Here is a 20662-nt window from a genome sequence, read left to right on the forward strand (position 1 = left end):
GTGCTTATTACACTCATGTATGACTGCTTGTCATGCTATTCTATATGATGTGGTTCCTGTTGTATTTCTGAAATGTGTTAACGCAAAGGGCCATCAGAACGATAACTTCCCGTTTGTGCTATATAGATGACACGTAAATAAATAAATAAATAAACAAATAAATAATCATTCAGGTGGTGTAAATGCACTCGCTGTACAAATGAAGATAACATAGCATAATAATTGCGTTGAGTTGATTAGTGCACTATACCTGCTCCACTGCTCTCAGGATCCAAGATAACACTCTTTACATTTTTCATGATTCTCATTCCTTCTGGCTGCAGAGTAAAAGTAAACATACAGAGTTAAACTGAACATATGGGGACAAATCTATGAACACAGACATGAGTGTTGATGGTCTGTTTTCCTCTAACAGGTGTGAATGGGAATATCTGGCTACCCACAGACATATAAGTTGTCATTTAGGTCGTTTTTCAAGCTTCAGTCTTAATGCAAATATAGCCCAAGAATTATTACCCATCATGAATTCGTTATCTTCATTCATAACCATTGGGACATTCCCGAAGGAGAAACTAATTCCTGGAAAACTTTCAAAATACTATGGTATTGAGCACATAACTCTGTCTTTAAATTAAAAAGGATGTCAGCAGGGGTTTGATGTCGTACTTTAATATTCGGGACCGCGTAGGGGACAGGGCCCTACCCCTGTCTATCTTGGTATTAGCGAACCGCAAATGGTAAATGCGGCATGTACGAGTGCTTTATATATCGTTCTAGCTATGAATGCACTGTGTACACGTTATTCAGCTTCACTACGCGGGTTCCATTTTGGAAGCAGTGGCCATCTTGTCATTGCCCTCACATAGGCTATAATGGAGTAAATACGGGCCTCACAGTACATGGGCTTTCCCTCTGACTTCTCTGTGACCTGGGCAGCTGGCTCTGCTGCCCCGGGTCAAACCGGTCTCACGAGCTCCCCTTCCTACGTCCACCTGTGATTAGCATCAGGGCTTGACCCGTCATAAAACCCTTTCATTCTACACAATCCTCCGGCTAATCTCTTCCACACCTGCTTGTTCCTGCTTTATGACTTGTTTCCCAAAACAGGAGATGCTCATGTTTATTGGGGGGTCTATTGACATCCGATGTGGGATCTGAACCTTACTGTGTAAATCATTGTGGGCTGGCCGAACTGGAATGTGGGATGGTCATCATGACTCTGCTTTTTCGTTTGTAATGTATACTTATAATGGCCATATCGTAAACCAAGGAATGTGTGCCTGGAGCATGATATTTTGTACTTAAGGAGAAGTCCGTTCCTATGATTTTCAGCAGTCTCCTGAGAACATACACGCTGTTGTACTTCTAGGATACCTGTCATTGGTCTGCAGCCAATAAACGATTCTTTGACTTCACCCAGAAGACTCTGTGTTTCTGTAGGTCCGGAACAGGGTGAAACCCAGAAGTCATAGGGTGTGTGCCCCTGCACCGCTGGGTCTAAAATACCCAGTACTTCATTGATTGTGGAAGACACATGAATGTCGAGACTTGAAATTGGCTTAGGTGTAGTTAGACTGGCCGATTTTTGTTGAGTCTTTGCGCTGAAAATAGTGAATAGGTGACATGCTGCATATCTCCTCGGAGCAACTTTGCTGTGGGTATTACACTTGATGCTGTTGGGCTAGTTTCCAGTCCCAAGGGAGAGGCCTGGCTCGCTGCATGTGAAGGATTCCCTTATAGAATTGTGAGCACCTTTGGCTGATGCAGACCTCCAAGGAAGAGCCATCTTGTGGGCCTCCTGTTGCCCACCCGGTTTTTTGAGGGGCAGATCCCCATTAGGGAAGTCTTTCTTTGGCTCGCCCCTGAATAACCTGAATTCCATTTCTTTTGTGGAAAGGTTCCGGTTGCGATTTATTGTAGCCCGTGCGGAATTAACTACTAGCTGGGTTGTGGCAGTACAGTTGCGGGAAATTCTTTTCATGTCTTCTGCAGCGTGCTGGGAGGAGGCGGCCTAAAGGGAGGGACGCAAGACACACCTAAACCTAGTTAGGCCACTTCCGCGCCCACCCCAATGTTCCACTGCCCACTTCTACAGCACCCTATTCATAGGCAGGGGCAGTCCAGGAGACAAGTAACACAATGGCACAAACAAAAAAAAGGGACATATAATAACCAACGCTAGGCAGTTTTTTTTCCTGAATAGGGCATCAAGAGAGAGAGTCAATACCTCTGACCTGATGGAAAATGAGTGGTGTGAAATGCTTCTCCCTTCCAGACTTGTAACAACCTGTCAAGCCTCCAGAGCCTCCAGAGCCCGTGGCAGGGTAATTGCCTGATGCTCCAGGTTATACGGTGAGTAGGCAAGCCAAGCAAGCCAAAGAATGACCCACCGCCGATGGCGCTAGCCGTCCCCTACGTGGGGGCAGATTTACAAACCCTTGCGCCACTTTTGCATCACTTTTCCCATGTTAAAAGTGACGCAAAAAGTGATGCAAAAGTGGCGCAAGGGGCTTGTGAATCTCCCTCCTGGAGTCTACCTCCACCTCCAGCCATTATGACCATGATGGCCGAGCCAGCCACCTCCTGAAGCAGCACTGAGCCCAGCGCCTCCGCGGCAGAAATGCTACGCCGCTCTCCCCTCTCCAGCATGTCTGGGTCTGCCACTGGAAACGAAACATCACCAGCCGCCTCTTGAAGCCGTGCTGAGCCCAGCCCCTCCACGGCAGAAATCCAAAGCAGCTCTACCTTCTCCAGCGCGTCTGTGTCTGGCGCTGGTAACGAAACACCGTCAGCCGCTCAGCCCGCCTCGCTTTCAGTCGCATGACGGGAGCTCCCGCGTAGGTGCTAAATTGTTGATGTTGAGCAGTGCCTTCTTTTAGGACAGCCAGGTTAGTCCAGTGTTCTTGGGTAATAGACTATGATAGATAAAGACTTACCCAAAAAATCTTGGAATGACATAGTCCATATCTTTTCCTGTGTCAAACTGAGCTCATATGGAAGCTATGCGTAGTGGCAGTATCGTAGCCAATAAAGTATAATCAAGTTCACATGGTGCTGTACCTGTTCTGCATCTCCTCTAGAAAAGTGCAACAAACTTTGGTTCTTCTCACCATTATCTGCATTTGTCGAAAAAAGTCTGCAGACACTTTCTATCTTGTCTTGATTCGCTTGGGATGAAAATGAGCAGAAGACCTTTGCAAGGGTAGGGTGAAGCTAAAGTTAAAGTGGGAAAAATTGCAAACTTTGTTAAAACTACACTAATGAATAAAAGTAAAAACTTAGGGGCATATCAACAACACCCGGCGATAATTATCACTGAGCGCACTTAGCGCTCGGATAATTATCGCCGGCTAGCGCCGATTTTTATCGCTGCGATAGCGTGCTATTAGCAACGCTTATCTCATCAGCAATAAGAATCCTAGCGCTAACTGGCTAACGTGAGATTATCGCTGGAAACCCAGCGATAATCTCCCGTTAGCTAGTTGATAGGGACTCACAAACTTAGCCATGATATCCACCTTCCATAGGATATCATGGCTAAGTCAGTCCTGAAGCAGGCGTAAGGAAAGTAGCGATAACAGGGGTTATCGCTACTTTTCCTGACGCTATGCTTCATAGCATTAGGCTTGCTGATAGGAGAAATGTCGCTTAGCGACATTTCTCCTGTCATGCCAGGTCAGGAACGCCCACTTTGCATCTCATTAGAGATGCAAAGCTGGGCGTTAGGAATCCTGACGCTAAAGCAAGGTTTCACGCGTTAGCGTGACCTTGCTGATTAGGCGATAAAATTATCGCCGCTTTTCGGTCGAAAACGGCCGCAAAAGCGGCGATAATTTTTAATCGCCTGCTTGTTGATATGCACCTTAGTATGCTACTAGTGAAGGGACAGTTTAAACACTAGGGGGCATATTAACAAGGCGGCGATATGAAATTATCGGCGCTTTTGCGGCCGTTTTCGGGCGAAAAGCGGCGATAATTTCATCGCCTTATCAGCAAAGACACGCTATCGCGTGTCTTGCTGACTTAGCGGCCGTATGCAGCACGCCTCCGATCGCATCGCTAATGAGATGCAAAGGAGGCGTGCCTGACAAGACTCCCTTGGGAAAATATCGCGAAGGCAGCTTCGCGATATTAACAAGGGAGGGTAGCGATTTTTAAAATCACGTTAAGTATGCCTTAACGCAGGAATTTAACGTCTGTTAAATTCCTGACTAAGGCATACTTAACATGGGGGTGGATTTTGTGGCTAAGACCACAGGCCCTATCATCTAGGATATCGCCGTTTTCCACCATGGAAAACGGCGATATCCCAACTATCTCTGGAATTCTTATCGCCTCGGCGATGCGCGTTGTTAATAACGCGCAAACCGGGTGATAAATTCCAGAGATAGCCGGCGATAAATATGCAAGCGCTAAGCGCGCTTTGCGATATTTATCGCCGGCCCTTGTTAATTTGGCCCTAGAAGAGTATTTCTCCCTTTTCCATGGTGCGGATGAAATTGTCTATGAAATGACGCAGGCTGCCAGAGGTGTCATTTCTGATTTACTCTCATGTCATAAAATGTTGTCTTGTAGAAAAGCAGGCATTTGGAATCACATTACTTACTACAACCTTCAGCTTCTTCCTCACACCATCACCAGAAGATACACCAGCAGCCTTCACTTCAATTTCCAACTCTCCTGTCTTGAGGGGGATGATCACAAAGGGGATGACGTAAGACGATTCAGCTTTGATGTCGACATATTGCTGAAATCTCTTCTCGAGGCTTGATGAACTACAAATGTCCTCATTATACAGGAGTTCTACGCGGACCTGTTAAAGATAAAGAGCTTGTGAACCACTTTGCATCTTGGAAAAGCTAAGCTATGGCTTCTAGCCTGGATGTTTCGTACAATGCCGGCAACAGGCAGAAAACTATTTCATGTGTTCACCCCATTAATTAAAATACCCACTCATACCCTTACTTATTTATCCTGCTCAGTCGTATCTCTTTCTAGCATTTAGTTCCCCACTCAGCGCATCCCCTATATCTCACATTCAATTCCACACTCTTTCCTCATGTTCATTTCTCACTTACTCCACACACAGTCCCTTCATGTATTTCTTCCTCCAGGCTAGCCACAGCTGACTCCTCACCCCCTAACCTAGAGTCTGTGTCAGTCTACAATCAGTGGTTTAGGGGTTTCAATGGGTTTCTAGACCTCAATTGCGTTTGCTGAGGTCGTCTTCCACTGGGGTCCCCATGCTATAGTTACCTAAAATGAAAATCAAGAACTCCTTTTCAAATCTTGATTCCCAAGACAGTGACCGTATTCAAATCCTAAGCTTTTTCAATGTTGCGATGTGGGTTGGAATCTTAGAACTCAGTAATGCACATAATAACACTCCGTAACTCATTGGACAATCGGGGCAGATTTACAAGAAAGTGATGCACCTCTAAAGATGCGTAACTTTCCCAGCGCCACCCTGAGAAACCTTGCGCCACTATGGATGCGCCATATTTACAATACGGCGCACCATGGCGCAAGAATTGACAGGGGCGTCAGAAATTCTGACGCATCTGTTGACGCAAAAGTCACGCATGGCTGGAGTAGTGTCACAAGCACGACGCAACTCCAGCAATGCCTGGGGAGGCCTATCCTCACTGTTCTGAGTCACTCCTTACGCCTGCTTCAAGCAGGCGTAAGAATTTGACGCAGTGGCGTCCTAGAAGTGGTGCAGTGAAATCTTGAAGATTTCACTGCGTCACTTATACGAGGCTTTTTTGCGCTGGAACGCCCACTCTACATACATTATACCTGACGCAGGTATAATGTGACGCAGGGCTTTACAACGTGACGCATCTCCCTAGATGCGTCACGTTGTAAATGGGCCGCATTTTTACGCTGCTGCTGCGTCACAAAAAGTGGGACAACGGCAGCACAAAAATGACTCAAGGGGCTTCCCCTCAGTGTTTTTACCTTTAAAAAGAAAAAAGTACTTTAATGCATCAAAGGCTTAATTACTATTCACTACAAAGGGGCACATGTCTTCTTCCTTTCACAGAAGCCTGACTCACTTCAAAGGACCTCAGGTACTACAATCTATATCTGTGTCTAGCAGGTTCTCTCTATCCTCCACCTTGTGTATCATCCACACACTCTGTGTACTTTTCCAATGTAAGTCACCAAAAGTCCCTTACCTTAGCTATCTAGAGCCACTTGGCCGTAGAGTAAATAATGGACACCATAGGTTACAGTTCATATTGCTATTGTTATAGAGTTTAGGTGGCTGAGATTCGGATAAAGACTGGTTCACGCCACAGCAGAGGTCCAAATACCGGAGGTCAATAACAGAAACAAATATTAATTTTTATGATTTAGGCATAGTTTCCTAGCAACAGTCATGACCCTTCAACACCTGGGGACATAAAGTCCCAGATCCTTCTCAAAAGCCCCTCACACAGATCCCTTCTAAGAGCCTCATTTAGAGTTTGGTGGGCGGGATACTCTATCCAAACATGATGGGCATCCTCTCCACCATATTACAAGTGCCATAGGCTCTAATTAGGGGTGTGCGGAATTTGCAAATTATCACGAAAATGTTAAAAATCTCAGCAAACACGCGGAAATATCGCGAAGATGCGGAAGCTTTTTCCCGCCCGGTATTTTCTGCGTGGTCGCGGCCCGCCAACTTACCCATGCGGTTGCTCGCGGGCGCGGCCATCTAGTTTTCACTCTTCTCGCAGTGCATGATCGCGAGAAGAAAGACGTGATCGCGCGACCAATGACATTACTGCGGGCGCGAACTGTCGCAAGACAGCACAAATGGCTACCAACAATCCAACATCTCGTGGAGAACGCGACCGGATCGGGAAAACTTGCTGGCGAACGCGGGGATTCAGGTAAGGCGATCGCGCGCGCGTGAATGTATTATTTTACAGCGCGAGCAAGAAACAAATTATCTCTAAGCTGCGGAATGCGGAAATTTTGACATTTTCGCGCTCTCCGCGGAACGCGAAAATGTCAAATTCTCGCAATTTCCGCGAGCGGAACGGAAATTTAGCCCAGGCCTAGCTCTAATACACTTATAGAATGACAGACAGGACATCCGCCACATTTGTGATGGAGTATCCTGTTTGCCAAACTCTGAATAAATCTCTATGTCCCTAACCTTGCTCATTCAGTACCTCACTCAGACCCCAATCCCCACTCTTTTTGCCTACTCCTTAGAAGCTTTAAGGCAGCTGGCAGAGGGCAAATGTTGGTAACCCACGTACGTTGATGTCCTTTTCAATGTAGTTGTGAAGAACCGCTCGAATTTCCACCTGCTCATTTCGGACCACAGAGTAGGGCAGTCGGAGATCGATGAAGAACGACTTCCTGACTGTGATTTCAAAGGGATCAGCCACACATATACCTGAGTAAGCAGAAGACAGTTATCCGATCATGATGTCTCAGACAGAGAAGTTTGCTAAACTCCTTGTTATAAAGATCACGAAACCAAACTCTTATACTACTTCCAAGCTATGATGAATAAATTATACACAACCCATCACTATGCAGTGAATCCTCCCTATTTACAAACCGCTATAATAAGTAAAAAATCAAAGCATGAACACATGCATGGCTTCAACATATATTTACTTTTTAAGTCTATGATGCAACCAATACAGGCAGTCCGTAAAATTCTGAAAATCATGCAGTGTGGTGCTGGTTGGTGCCGGTCAGTGATCTGTTAGTCTGGAAACCTCATTATAAGGGTAGATATGGGGTAAGGTACCGCTGCCGAAGCGTTATGAGATGCTACAAGTCACAGAGAATTTTAGTGAGCCAACAGAGAAACCTGGCTAATGGTGATTTTTTAAAGGACACAGAATTCTGAGTTGACTTGCAGTGCTTAATTTGAGTTGGTGTTTGCTGGTGGGGCCTACCGGCACTCATCTTTTGGGCCAGTGGGCCCCACAGTACTTATTTTTTATTATGACATTCTTTGAGAGGAAGAGAGGGAAGAAAAACACACAAATGGGACTAAAGGAGAAAGGGAAGATGGAAAAACCATCAACAATGGAAAAGCAGGAACCTGCAAGAGTGAGATGAAGGAACAGAGAGAGTCTGGCGGTGGATTAAAGAGGCCTGAGGTGGATTCACAACAACACAGCCTTGGTATTAGGTGTGGGGACATTTAATAGGACCAGCCACTGCAGTGGTTGAAGTGCATTAAAAAAATTATGGTAACTGTGAGGCTGAGCGCAAAGGGGCGGGTGAGTAAGTGTGGAGGCGGTGCCAAAGGCGGTGGGGAGAGGATGTGGTCCGTCGGCTGCGCTACCGCCTCTGGTTCAGGAAACCAGGGTTCGAGCCTCGAGGTCGCGTCCACATCCTGTGATTCTGGGCAAATCACTTAATCTGCTGCCCGTGCATGAATGTGTAATGTAAATACGGTGCTATGTAAAGCGCTCCAATACCTTCAGGTTGAGTTTGCGCTATATAAATATGCAAAAAAAAAAAAAAAAAGACGTTGCTAAAAAAGCAAACTTTTCTGTAGCTTTTTTCTGTCTTTCACCTTCAGATCAAAAGTAAATGCAAGTTAAGTTGATCGGTGTGAAATGCAGTATTATACATTATGAAACCTCTACTGTGTCTGTAACCAGAGAGCCACTGAACTGAATCCTGGTTGGTGCAATGGAGGATAGTGACTTGTGTATGTTTAGTGCTATGAGGTCCCAGTCTGCGACAGAAAACACTGTGAATACGTAAGTCATTATTTTAAACTTGCATTACACACAGTATGATAGGCTGCTACAAAATGTGCAAAAAGGTTTAAGATAAAAAAGTGCTTCCAAAATATAGATTTTAGTAATACCCAGACTGTACATAGTGCAATTTCTTTGTAACTGTCCTTTAAAAGCACACACTTTACAGCTCAGCTGGTAACTCCCTTGCAAAACCAATCAAAAAGAATAAATCTTTGTTATCAGGAAGCTTCAAGTGACTCTTTCAATTAAAGTCAATACTAAGCCTGGGCAAAGCACTACGCTACGCTCGCGTAGTTTGCGAAGTTTGCGCTACTTCGCACTATGCGAATTGCACGTAGCACAGTGCAAACATGCGTAGCGTAGCATTGCGTAGTGCAGCGGTCATTTTTTGCTTGCTCGCGGTCCTCAACATCAAGTTGGTGACCGCGAGCAAGCAAAATGACATCCCGGCGAGACTTTTTCCTTGTTCGCGATCAGCAACATCAAGTTGCCGATCGCGAGCATGGAAAATGAACATCCCGGCGAGATTCTCAACGCGAGGAGGTCAGGTTTCTCATTGCGAGTGGTCGCGTATGCTCGCGACCGCTCGCGATGAGAAACTACCAGTCCGCGTTGAGAAATCTGCCGCTCGAGTAAAAATCTACTCGAGCAGCAGAAAACTACAGCTCGCACTGTGCAAGATGCCATTTTCAATGATTGCACAGTGCCGGATGCTTGTCCGCACTGTGCAATCATTGAAAACAACATCTTGCACAGTGCGAACAGGGTACTACGCAGTTCGCGAAGTGCTACGCGTAGCTCGCGTAGTGCGAAGTGCACTTTGCGTAGCTTCGCGTAGTGCAACTTCGCGAACTACGCTCAGGGTTAATCAATACTTGCTCCAAGCACCCTTTACGTTTTCAGATTTACCAGTTGTGCGCATTTCCATTTCTTGTAGGCAGCAGGCACCCTGGCAAGAAGTCTTGTTTAGCTGTCTGCCTCTCCCTCGGTTTCACAGGACAAGAGACTCCCTGCCTTACATTTCAGCTGAAGCATCTCAACTCTTGGAATGAAACGTCCCGGGGCGGTTGTCCTTTCACAAAAAGGACAATTGTTTTTTAATACATTAAATAGGTACGGGCAAGTAGTGCCCCTCAGGTCCCACCCACTTCTCCACTGTCTTTTGAGAAGTGCTTTTGGGCACTGGCACTCATTATGTCCCAAAGTAAGCACTGGTGACTTGCAATATCCTTTTTACGCAGAGTCGGTAGTGATAATGCATGGACACACCATCTCCCATCTCTACACAGCCCCAGTAAAACCTTGATCTCTTATTCCTTTTAATCAAAGAGAGGTTCTGATTGTAAATAATCTTAAATAAATGTGGAAAATGTATTAGCATCGTCTACTTTCTTTCAAATATGTTCTTTTAACAGTTCAATGCAAGTCAGCACTACCTTTGTTCTAGTCAGTGTGTGCCACATGCAGAAAGATCCTTGCTCACATGTACTGAGCCTCGACAGTGCAATAAATGAACATTTGGAAATAAACTGCTAAATATTGCAGGTTCGATTTTCAGGCTGGAAGAAAGTAATTTTCAAAGCTAGGCTTCCCTTTGCTTGTGCAGATGGGAGACAAAGGCTCTGCTCTGGGATCTGCTTTCCACAATCTCTGCTGACTCTGGTGGAGGCATTGTGACGTCACATTTCATAAACTATCACAGAAATTATGTCATTTTCTTATTACAGCTGTTTAATGATGTCATAACTAAACAAAACAGCAAAAAGGAAACTATTAAAGGTTCCAACAGAAGGTTTTCAGGATTCGTGTATTATAACTACAGCGTTGCACTAGCTGTACAGTCATCTACTCACACTAGTTTTTAATATCTTTTTTATTTGGTATTTAATGCATTGATTTATGTGCGAAATGAAATGGTACACGGATATATTATTTGAATAACATGTACATTTATTTGTTGAATACATTAGAAGAACTAAACAAATGCATTTGCTTGGCAGTTATTAAGTAATATTCAGATGTTTGAGAGGTTAACTACTGTTCTCTAATTGTTTCTTACCTCAATAATAAGGCTCTTAGGCCTCATTTTTGAGGCCCCTTGCGGCACCTTTGCGCCCCCGGAAAGTCACTTTTTTGACGTTCCATTTGTGCAATGTGCCGGAGCATATTTACAAGGCCACATACAACCACTTTATGTGGCTTTTCATGGCCTTTTAAATATGTGCCCCTCTTACGCAGAACACTGCGGGAAACAGGCGCTCCACGGGTGTCACTGTGGGTGTTCCCACGCAACACCCATGGAATCTGAAGCATTCCCAGATTTATGAGAACTCGTAAACATGGGAATGTGTCAGATTCTAACGCCACCCCATAGTGGCGTTAGGGAGGCGCAACGAGGAAAAATATTTTAATTTCTCCTTTTTCCCCCCTTTTTTTGTGTGCTGCCATAGAAAGAGGACATCGCCTGATTTGATTTATTTTGTGCAGGAAAGTGTCCCTTCCTGCACAAAATCAATCAGCCCTCCAACGCAGGCACAACTGCACCATGATGCAAGGGTGCCTGCGTTGGCGCATGGCAGCCCATTGTGCGCCTGCGCAGGGGAAAAGGGCAGAAATGCACCGTATCATATAGATACAGCACAATCCTGGCCTTTGCTTTTGACACAAGACCGTGCAGCAAGATTCCTTGCGGTGCTGTCCTGCGCCAAAACCTCATAAATGAAACCCTTAATATCTAGATACTAGGGGGCTTATTTACAAGCCCCTTTCGCAGCAGGTACATTACTTTTTCCTGTATTAAAAGTGACACAGCGGCGGCGCAACAGGCTTGTAAATAAGCCCCTAGGTCTGGCGCGCTGTGCATACAGTTCTGCGGTCTCTCATCACTAGGTCCTTTTGTAACCTGGGCTTTTTTCCCAGAATACCTTGTATACCAAAGTGAGTTACATGAAGTAAGGAGTACAAATCAGGCTTACCCTAAGGAATATCCACATATGGGTGTGTGTAGACAAGAAGTAATAGCCAGAACTCCCCGACAGAAGCAAGCATTCTTCTTAAGCCCACTGAAGAGAATGACTGACAAATGAGTGACTGCACTCATTGGGGCCCAGGCCACACTGCCATTACAGTTAGCTCACTGAGGCATGCTTCATGCTGCAAACACCAAAACATGCACCAAGGTGGGCCCAACAAAGATAACATCTAATCCCAGTTTACTCACTCGTGCCACTTGCTTGAAGGGAGAAACATTTTCTATTCCTGAACTCACCCAGTTTTGTGACGTGTGAGCACACTGCTAGGCATAACTCTTTCTTGAGTTCCCTCTTTTACTGCACACATTGTCAGAAAAATCACTCACTTTTCTATGCAAGGAATTAAGTGGTCCAATCTCAAATGGTTCCCTCATCAGGAGTTTCCTGATGTGCCCTAGCCTAAAAACTGTGATAAATTAACATACCAATCTATTTTTTTCTCACCTTTCGCTTTGGAGAAGCCTATCGCCAGCACCTCCCACGTAGTGATAGAGTCCTGTAAATAAGGGTTCAACTCGATGGAAGAAAGCCTGGAAACAGATAAAGCAATTGCCATAATTAATAAATGCATTGTCTACTTAGCGCACCATGCTCCAAGTTTTTCAGATTGCTTTCCAAGGGCCCACTCTTTAGCACCACACATCCTTAATGTTTTTAATGCACTCTGATAAAGGAAAACATCTTCTCTTTATTCCTGCAACACCATTTGTGGAGACCAACTAGTTTTTGAGCTCTAGTTCAATACTTGACCAGCAATTATAGAGCATCTGAAACCAACAGTTTGACACAGTCTCAAGCCTCCCACAGGTAAAATTGAGTCCTATTGTAATTAAAGTTTGTCTGGGTGAATAGGAAGACCTATCTTTCAAATGAGTACAAATTCTGAATAGGCATTCGTAATTTTTTTTCTGACCAACCAAAGTGATATACAGATATCACAAAATCACATAAACTTTCAGGTCCACAAAGGATCCTGCAAACAAAACTTGAAATAAGAATTGCGGTTTGTCAGAATAGGGTGGTAGGCAGGAGGGCAATGTTTTTGGATATGCAGCCCAGCACATTCTAGGTAATAAACAATAGACTGCATGCAGTAAAATGGGTTGCTATTTCCTTTTGCTAACTTCTAACGCCCAAATTCCATCTCTCAAGCACATGGTATTTGAGGATACTTTCATTGGGCTCTTTTGAGTTGAAATCTGGAAGATAATAGTGAAATGTATTTTCCAAATTTCATGTGCTATTCTTTTCTAGGGTGGCCTATAAGTCTTAACCAGTACCTAATTTGTAAAAATATAGGTGCCAAGGCACTCTTCTGGAGGACACTTCCAATTACTGTCAATGCCACCAATTACAGTAGCAACACAACTACTATCCATCACACTCCTATAAGTGTAACAATTATGACTATTACAGGCCCCCAAAGCTATAAGAATGGTTTTGGTGACCGCTATTAGTAATTTTTAATGTATACTGAATTAATAAACAACTGCTGTTATACTCGTCCCTAAATGAGACAAACAGTGCCACCATGTGGTAGACTGTCATAAGTGCCAGTGTGGAGTACCAGAAAAGACCGGCTGAAATTAAGCACTGGTCTCAAGGCATTCATTTCACACTCCAACAGTTAATAGAAAGTGTTGGCATATTATCAGAGTCCGCATTTAGAGCATTCACAAGAAAACTGGGGGTCAGGTTTATCAAGGGCTTGCATTGCCCTTGTGTCACGCAAGGCAATGCATGGCAACGCAAGCTCCTAAGTTAGATTTACTACCATGCAGAGCCACCTTTCATGGCTCTGTGTGGCATAGCAAATCTAGAGTACCGCAATTTGCTCCCTTGCGTCACTCCGCATGGGGAAGGTGTTCTATGAGTGGAGAGTGGTGTTCCCATACATCTATCCATGGTTTTAGGTGCATTCCCAGATTTACAAAGACTAGTGAACCTCGGAATGCATCAAAATGCTATGCTATTCTAGGTGAGGCGCAACGAGGACAAATATGTTTATTTTTCCTCAATATTTCCTCTTTCCATGGAAAGGAAATTGCCTCTGGGGATTGTGCTTGTGCATGAAGGTATCCCTTTCTGCACAAAAACAATCCTGGCTGTAACACATGCACCTTTGCAACATGGCGTAATGGTGCCTGTATTGGCACTTGGCAGCCACAGCTGCACCAGCACAAATTCTCTGTTTCTTAGTAGATATGGCACAGTACTGCTCTGTCCATTTGACACAGTGCAGCAAAATGTATTGTTGTCTTGTGCTTCATCGAATCTTAGTAAATATGGGCCCTGGTGTCTAATTAAACCTTGATATTCATAGGCTTTTGATATATCATCAGAGAGTACAGCCTTTTATAAATGTTAGATCGTTCGTATGTTATTTTGGACATTATATCTAGTTAGGTGGTAATGGAAAATCCCTCAATTTCTAGATGACAAACCTAACAAGTAGAATCCACTGCGTAAATTAACTGTAGTATACTACTGCTTTGATGGAGGAAATTCTGCATGTGAATTCTCCAACAAATTCAATATTTTCATCCAAACAATTGGAAGATTTCCAACTAAAACCAAGCTGTGATGGTAACTCTTCAGTATGTACCAATAAAGAATTTGCAAGAATTCAATGCCTGATTCAAGTGTAGGCTAAATTAAGTTGACTAAGCTCTGAGAAGTCCGATACAAATGACCAATCTTACTGTGCCTTTTTTAAAGTCAAAGCATATTACCCATCATCATTGGTTTCTGCAGGCAAATCATAAATTTGCCAAAGCCAACTCTCTGCAAATTGACTTCTGGATACAACTTCTTCATCTGTGAGATATTCATCTTCGTCTACAGATTCTGGAGGTGCTGGGCGAGCATTTGCCTGGCTGAATTCTGGGTAAAGGAGAAAGACAAAGACGGCATATATATCACACCTCACCTCAAGCAACAGATATCGGAGGCCATAGATGGTAAATGGCCATATTCGACAAAATATCTGCAAACACATATGTTTTAGTTTTCGAGGTAAGAATATGCAATACCTCACTTAATTATATAATATATATATATATACATATATATTACCTACTGGCGGTTGCCAGTAGGTAGTTATAGTTAGGACCTATTTTCCATCGGAAATCCGCAACATTCTTTTCCCAATAACTTTGGCGCCGGTCGACGAATCTTCGCGAAATTTTCAAAACTTTTGGCCAGCTCCGGTTCGCTCCTGTTTTGAAAGTCTCAGGGTGATTCATCAAGTGGGGGCCAAGAAAAAAGGGGGGTCAAAATACGTGTTTTCCCAATGCAATTTTCCATAGGAACCTTTAGTTGCAGCTACAGCCCGAACTGCTGAATGGAATTACACCAATTTTGGCAAAAAGGTAGCCCTTGGTTCAGAGTCGTGCCTTTTGGTTAAATGGTGTAAATCCGTTCAGTAGTTCCTGGTAAAATCACATATATATCTATGGGTGTGGTGGATCGGCGCTCCCTCCCGATCACGAGCTGTATGCTAATTGGCTGTTAACACTCCAAATCAGGAAGTGTTGGCAGCCATCTTGTGCCTCGATAGAACCACAAATTAGCGCTACGTTGCTAATTAGCCCCCGGAGGGGCCAAGTCCCGGGGGCAATATGTTTTATGCAATGGGGGGCCAAGAGGGGCCCCCCAGCCCTGGGGACCACCGCTACCTGGGGCTCTACTTAATTTTGATTGCAGGGGGCACACTGCCCCCCGCAGCCCTGGGGACTGCCATCCCCTGGGGTTTCTTACTTTAATGTTGGGGGGCCTCTAAGGCCCCCCAAGCCCCGGGGACCGCCACCCCCTGGGTCTCTACCTAATTTTGATTGTGGGGAGCACAACGCCCCCCCCGCAGCCCCGGTGACCGCCACCCCGTGGCTTTTTTAAAAATAAAAAATAACCTGTGTACATGCCCCGGGGACCGCCACCTCCCCGGGGCTCTAAATATTTAAATTGGGGGGTCCGTAATGGACCCCCAGCCCCGGGGCCACCACCCACTGGGGCTTTGTAGATTGTGGGAGGGGGGCCGCGTGACACCCCTCCTGTAGCCTTGTCATGGCCCTGGGGACCACCACCCCCCAGGGCCGGCTCCTTCAGTGTCCCGGAGTGCCCACCCCGGGACACTGTAGTTTGCTATGGCAGGGCGGGAGCCTCGTGGCTCCCGCCCTGCCATAGCAAACTTGGTTTGAATTTTGAAAGAGAGAGCAGGAAAACCTGCTCTCTCTTTCAAAATTCAAACTAAATTGCTTTTCCATACAGGGAGCTGCATCTTAGCAGCTCCCCATGTGGAAAAGCAATGCCGGCTCCCGAAGGACGTGGGCAGCCGGCGGGACCGTGGGGGGATTGGGGAACCCCCAACAGTCCCCAGCGGAGAGGGCCAGCCCTGGGGGATGGGGTCCCCAGGGCTACAAGTGGCCTGGGAGGGGGCCACGCGGCCCCATCCCCAAAATTAAAAAAAAAATTAAAACAAAAAAAAGAACAAAGGCCAGCTCCGGGGGATGGGGTCCCCGAGGCAGATTTTGGCGTCGGGAGGGGGGCTACGCAGCCCCCTTCCCACAATTAAAAAAAATAAATAAATTTGGGGGCAGGCCCTGGGGTATGGGGTCCCCAGGGCCAAGAATATTTGGAAAAGAAGGGGGGCCACACAGCCCCCATTCTTAAAAAACAAAAACAAAATACCGGCATCGTGCTGGAGGCCACACCCCCTCCTTTGAGCACTCTGCAAACGCACCCCTTGGCGCATTTGCAAAGGGTAACGAATTCCCCTTTAATACTGGGGTCCCTGGGGGCCAACTAGCCCACCAGGAACCTCCAGTATGCTCCAGGGGGCTGCGTTGCAGAGAGGTGTTCTGGGGCCATGCCTCTTTTTTACACCTCTCTGCAATGCAGCTCTTTGGCGCTTAATGGAGGTAGCTGATGGGCTAGTCGCACCCCAGGGACCCTCAGTATTCAAGGGGAGTTAATCCCCCAACTTAAAACAAGCCACAGGACACGTTTGCACAGTGGTGAAGGGAGGGGGCGGGGCCTGAGTTGACATGTGTGCAAACACACCCTGTCGCGTTGTTTAAGTTGGGGAATTAATTCCTCTTCAATCCTGAGGGTCCCTGGGGGCCAACTAGCCCACCAGGTACCTCCAGTAAGCGCCACGGAGCTGCTTTGCAGAGTGTTGTTAAAAGGGGCGTGGCCTCTGAACACCTCTCTGCAACGCAACTATCTGGCACATACTGGAGGTACCTGGTGGGCTAGTTGGCCCCCAGGGACCCTCAGGATTGAGGAGGAATTAATTCCCCAACTTAAACCGTGCCACAGGGTGTGTTTGCAGACATGTCACTTCAGGCCACGCCCCCTTACTTCACCACTGTGCAAATGCGCCCCGTGGTGTGTTTTATGTTGGGGGATTAACTCTCTTTTAATACTGAGGGTCCCTGAGGGCCAACTAGCCCAGCAGGTATCTCCAGTATGCGCCAGGGAGTTGCGTTGCAGACAGGCGTTCAGAGGCCACGCCCCTTTGTACACCTCTCTGGAACGCAGCTCTGTGGCGGTTACTGGAGGTACCTAGTGGGCTAGTTTGACCCTAGGGACCCTTAGGATTCAAGGGGACTTAATCTCTCAACTTAGAACGGCCACAGGGTGCTTTTACACAGTGGTGAAGGGAGGGGACAGGGCCTTTGGTGACATGTGCAAACATGCCCTGCGGCGCGTTTTAAGTTGGGGAAATAACTCCCCTTCAATACTAAAGGACCCTGCGGGACAACTAGCCCACCAGGTGCTTCCAGTAAGCGCCACTGTGCTGCTTTGCAGAGAGGTGGTCCAGGCCGTGCCCATTTTCTCTGCAACGCAGTTCTGTGGTGCTAACTAGAGATACCTGATGGGCTAGTTGTACCCAAGGGACACTCAGGATCGGGATGGACGGTTTCCATGAGGCACAGGGTCAAGCATGATTTGCATATGGCTGGGTTCAAACTGGAATGGCATGGTGAGCAAAAAACGATGGATTTAGGCCCAGATCTCTGTACTGAGGTGAATGTATGACATTGTTCTGCATTCTGTCCATCAACTGTTGTTTTTGCTATTATATACTAGGGGCTTACAGAGGAGGTCATGCTAATAACAGGGGTACCCCAGCGTATAGTGTTCCCTAGTGTATGTAGGTGTTTTAACTGTATTCTAAGTGTCTTTTAGCATAGCACTGGCTCTAGGACTGGTTAGTCAGTGTCAGTTACCACCAGTACCCATCTGAAAAAGTTGAGGGTACAGGATGATTTTGCAACAAAGACTTTTTCTGCTCCTCTGTTTGTTCTTTCTGCACGTCTTCCTTCTTCCTGCACTTTTCTTCGTCTTTGAGGACTTCTGTTGCTTCTTTCTGCATTTCTTTCTCTTCTTTCTGTGTGTTTTTTCTTCCATCTTCACATGTCCTACCTCTGTAGGCATAGTTAGAAACTAGCATTTAAAAAACCTTTGAAATTCACTTAAAAAACCATAGGTTTCAGGCACGTTATAGTTAAGAATTAGCATTTAAAAAAACCTTTGAAACCTTATATATATACACACACACAACCAAAGGGAGCAAGGAACTGCTGTCTAAAGAACAGACCATGACTTCACGGCGAGACGAGTTCACTGCAACGTCGTCTCCGGGTATGTTCCTGATCGGCATTTGAGGCAGGATGTAGGGGGCCAAGTAATTGATTTAATATTTCGATCATTGTCGAGGGGCAATGAAGAGAACTGTGTAAGGGCATGACAATGCTTCAAATAATAGCCCATACTCGCCATGAGGGGCTGAAGAGAGACATTTCCCCAGTCAACAAACATGATGCAGGCTTGGAACTGCAGTCCGGGATACGGCGTAGCAGGAATGGTCTTGCCACTGATTCAGGTCAGCTGTGCTCCCACCAATAGGGGTCAGGCAGCATGTTTAAAATTACGGAAAGTGAAACCCCCGGTGTAACAGGCATTTGAGAAAGGCACACCCGCCGAATAGGGCTTTGGGGGGGGCAGCCGAGCATCGGGAGGCCTGCACCTCCCGGGGGGGTTTTGGGCCGGGGTGGCAGCCGGAGTCCAGTTGGGCTTGTTGGGCTGCCCCGGGCTATGATGAGCTGGTTTGGGCTGGTGGTTGGGCTACCTTTGGGCTGTATGGCATATAGCCGGTTATGTTGTGTCACCAGCCACCATTTTGGTGGTTGTGACACGACAGTCGGACATAGGGGCAATCGGAGTGAATTTGTTGAATTTGTGTAGTTGCGGTTTGGTGGCACGTGTTAGTTGTGGCGTTCCTTACCGAAGCGGCGTGGAGATCGCGGATGGCGTGTACGCAGGATCCCCGGGCACTGGAGGCGCTTCGGCTGCTGGAGGACGTGGGCCGCATGGACATGTTGCGACCCGACGTCAAAGTGCGGCCCCCCAGGAGGGCAGAGAGCAGCGTTGCGGCGGAGGTAATGGCCTTTGAGCCACCACGAGTCCGCAAACGGGTGAGTGCTGAGGCAGGGGGGCGCGGCCACACAGCTCACGCGGCGGCCCCGGATAGTAACATTCGAGGCGGGAGGTGGGGCTCTGCTCTGCGGCCGGCGCTGAGGTTCCGGGAGGGGGCGCCGAAAGTGCACGCACGCGGGCACGGCCACCCCGAGGCTAGGAAATGTGGAGAGGAGCGCTGGGCACTGGGCAGCGGTGGGCCCACCACTGCGATGGTAGACAGCGGGTGGTCCTCACCATTACTGATCGATAGTGGGGAGGAGGGGGAGGAGGGGGAGGAGGCAGGGGGGTTTCTCGGCAGGCATGAGCATCAGGGGAAACAGGTGGAGGTGTTGGGGCCCTCGCGAAGACAGCCACGGGGGCCGGGGGTGGGGGAATAGGGGTGGGGCAAGGGGGAGGGGGGACAGCGCGGAGGCGAAAGGCTCGCCTGGCAGGTCCGGGGGGAGTGGAGGGGAGGGGGGCAGAGAGGGCAGTCCTGGAGGGGGCACGTTGGGGGCCGAAGCGACTACTGGAGGCAGGGGGATGGCTGGAAAGGGTGCCAGAGGGCCATCGCGCTCGGTGGTCAGATGCAGTGGGTTGGGGCAGGCGGTGGGAGGTGGGATGAGTGAGGAGGCCGGAGGGGGTGCGCGGGACGGTGGCGAGGTGTGGCGGGTGTTGGAGTCTTTGGAATGGAGCGATGGGGAGGGGGAAGTGGGTGTTGTGGGGGTATGGGGCGCCCGGGGCTGGGGGGACGGGATCAGGCAGTCCACTCCATCACGCCAGGGGGGCCATTCCTCCAGTGTGTCGGGGGCAGGTCAGGGGTGGGGGTTCCCACGGGGGAGGTTTTGGGGAGCAGCGATGGAGGGGGCAGGACTAACTCCGGCATGTCGAACTCCACTTCTTTTTGGCAGGGCAGCGTGGTGAGGTGCTCGGGAGAGTTTCATGCGGCTCCAACCCACTGAGAGGATGGGCCGGCTCTGCCTTATGAGGGCAGCCGCGCTCCCACGAGGGACCTGATGGCAGCGGCATCCAGGAAGAGGGGACAATTGGCCCCGGTGGCTCCACCCCGATGGGTCGATGCGACCTCTGGTGGACGGGGTCAAGGGTCCGATTACACTGACCGGGACCACGAGGAACAGCACGCAGGGCAGCGGAGAGATAGTGTAGACTTAGGGGACTTGCTATGCATGTGCAGGGAGCGGGCAGGCTTGAGCAGGCTGGAGTCTACGGAGGGCGGCCCATGGCCAAGCCGGGTAGATAGGGACCGTGCAGGGGTCTAAGGGCTGGAGTCCGAAGAGGACGGCCCGTTACTGCTGGACTATGATGATGAAAGCGCAGAAGAAGGTGAAATTGTAGAGCAAGGGCAGGCAGGGGGGCTGCGACTAACAATGTACCTAGTATTTTACAGAGTGGTGTGGTTCTGTGGAAAAAAGCGGA

At 47.6% G+C, this 20662-nt stretch overlaps 1 protein-coding gene across 2 annotated transcripts in view; it reads right to left on the reverse strand.

The window, feature by feature from the left end:
• The window catches only part of LOC146833084 (complement C3-like), a 595871-nt gene that overhangs the window by 230279 nt on the left and 344930 nt on the right, over positions 1-20662 (reverse strand). For both annotated transcript variants that reach the window (XM_085600722.1, XM_085600721.1), the window contains 5 exons: positions 14500-14650; positions 12212-12297; positions 7260-7399; positions 4607-4813; positions 251-317 (listed from right to left, as the gene is read on the reverse strand). In XM_085600722.1, coding sequence (XP_085456848.1) covers positions 251-317; positions 4607-4813; positions 7260-7399; positions 12212-12297; positions 14500-14650 — 651 coding nt within the window. The remainder of the gene's footprint in view (positions 1-250; positions 318-4606; positions 4814-7259; positions 7400-12211; positions 12298-14499; positions 14651-20662) is intronic.

Source organism: Triturus cristatus, chromosome 4_2, assembly GCF_964204655.1.
Source record: "Triturus cristatus chromosome 4_2, aTriCri1.1, whole genome shotgun sequence".
In the NCBI taxonomy this organism is placed as follows: domain Eukaryota; kingdom Metazoa; phylum Chordata; class Amphibia; order Caudata; family Salamandridae; genus Triturus; species Triturus cristatus.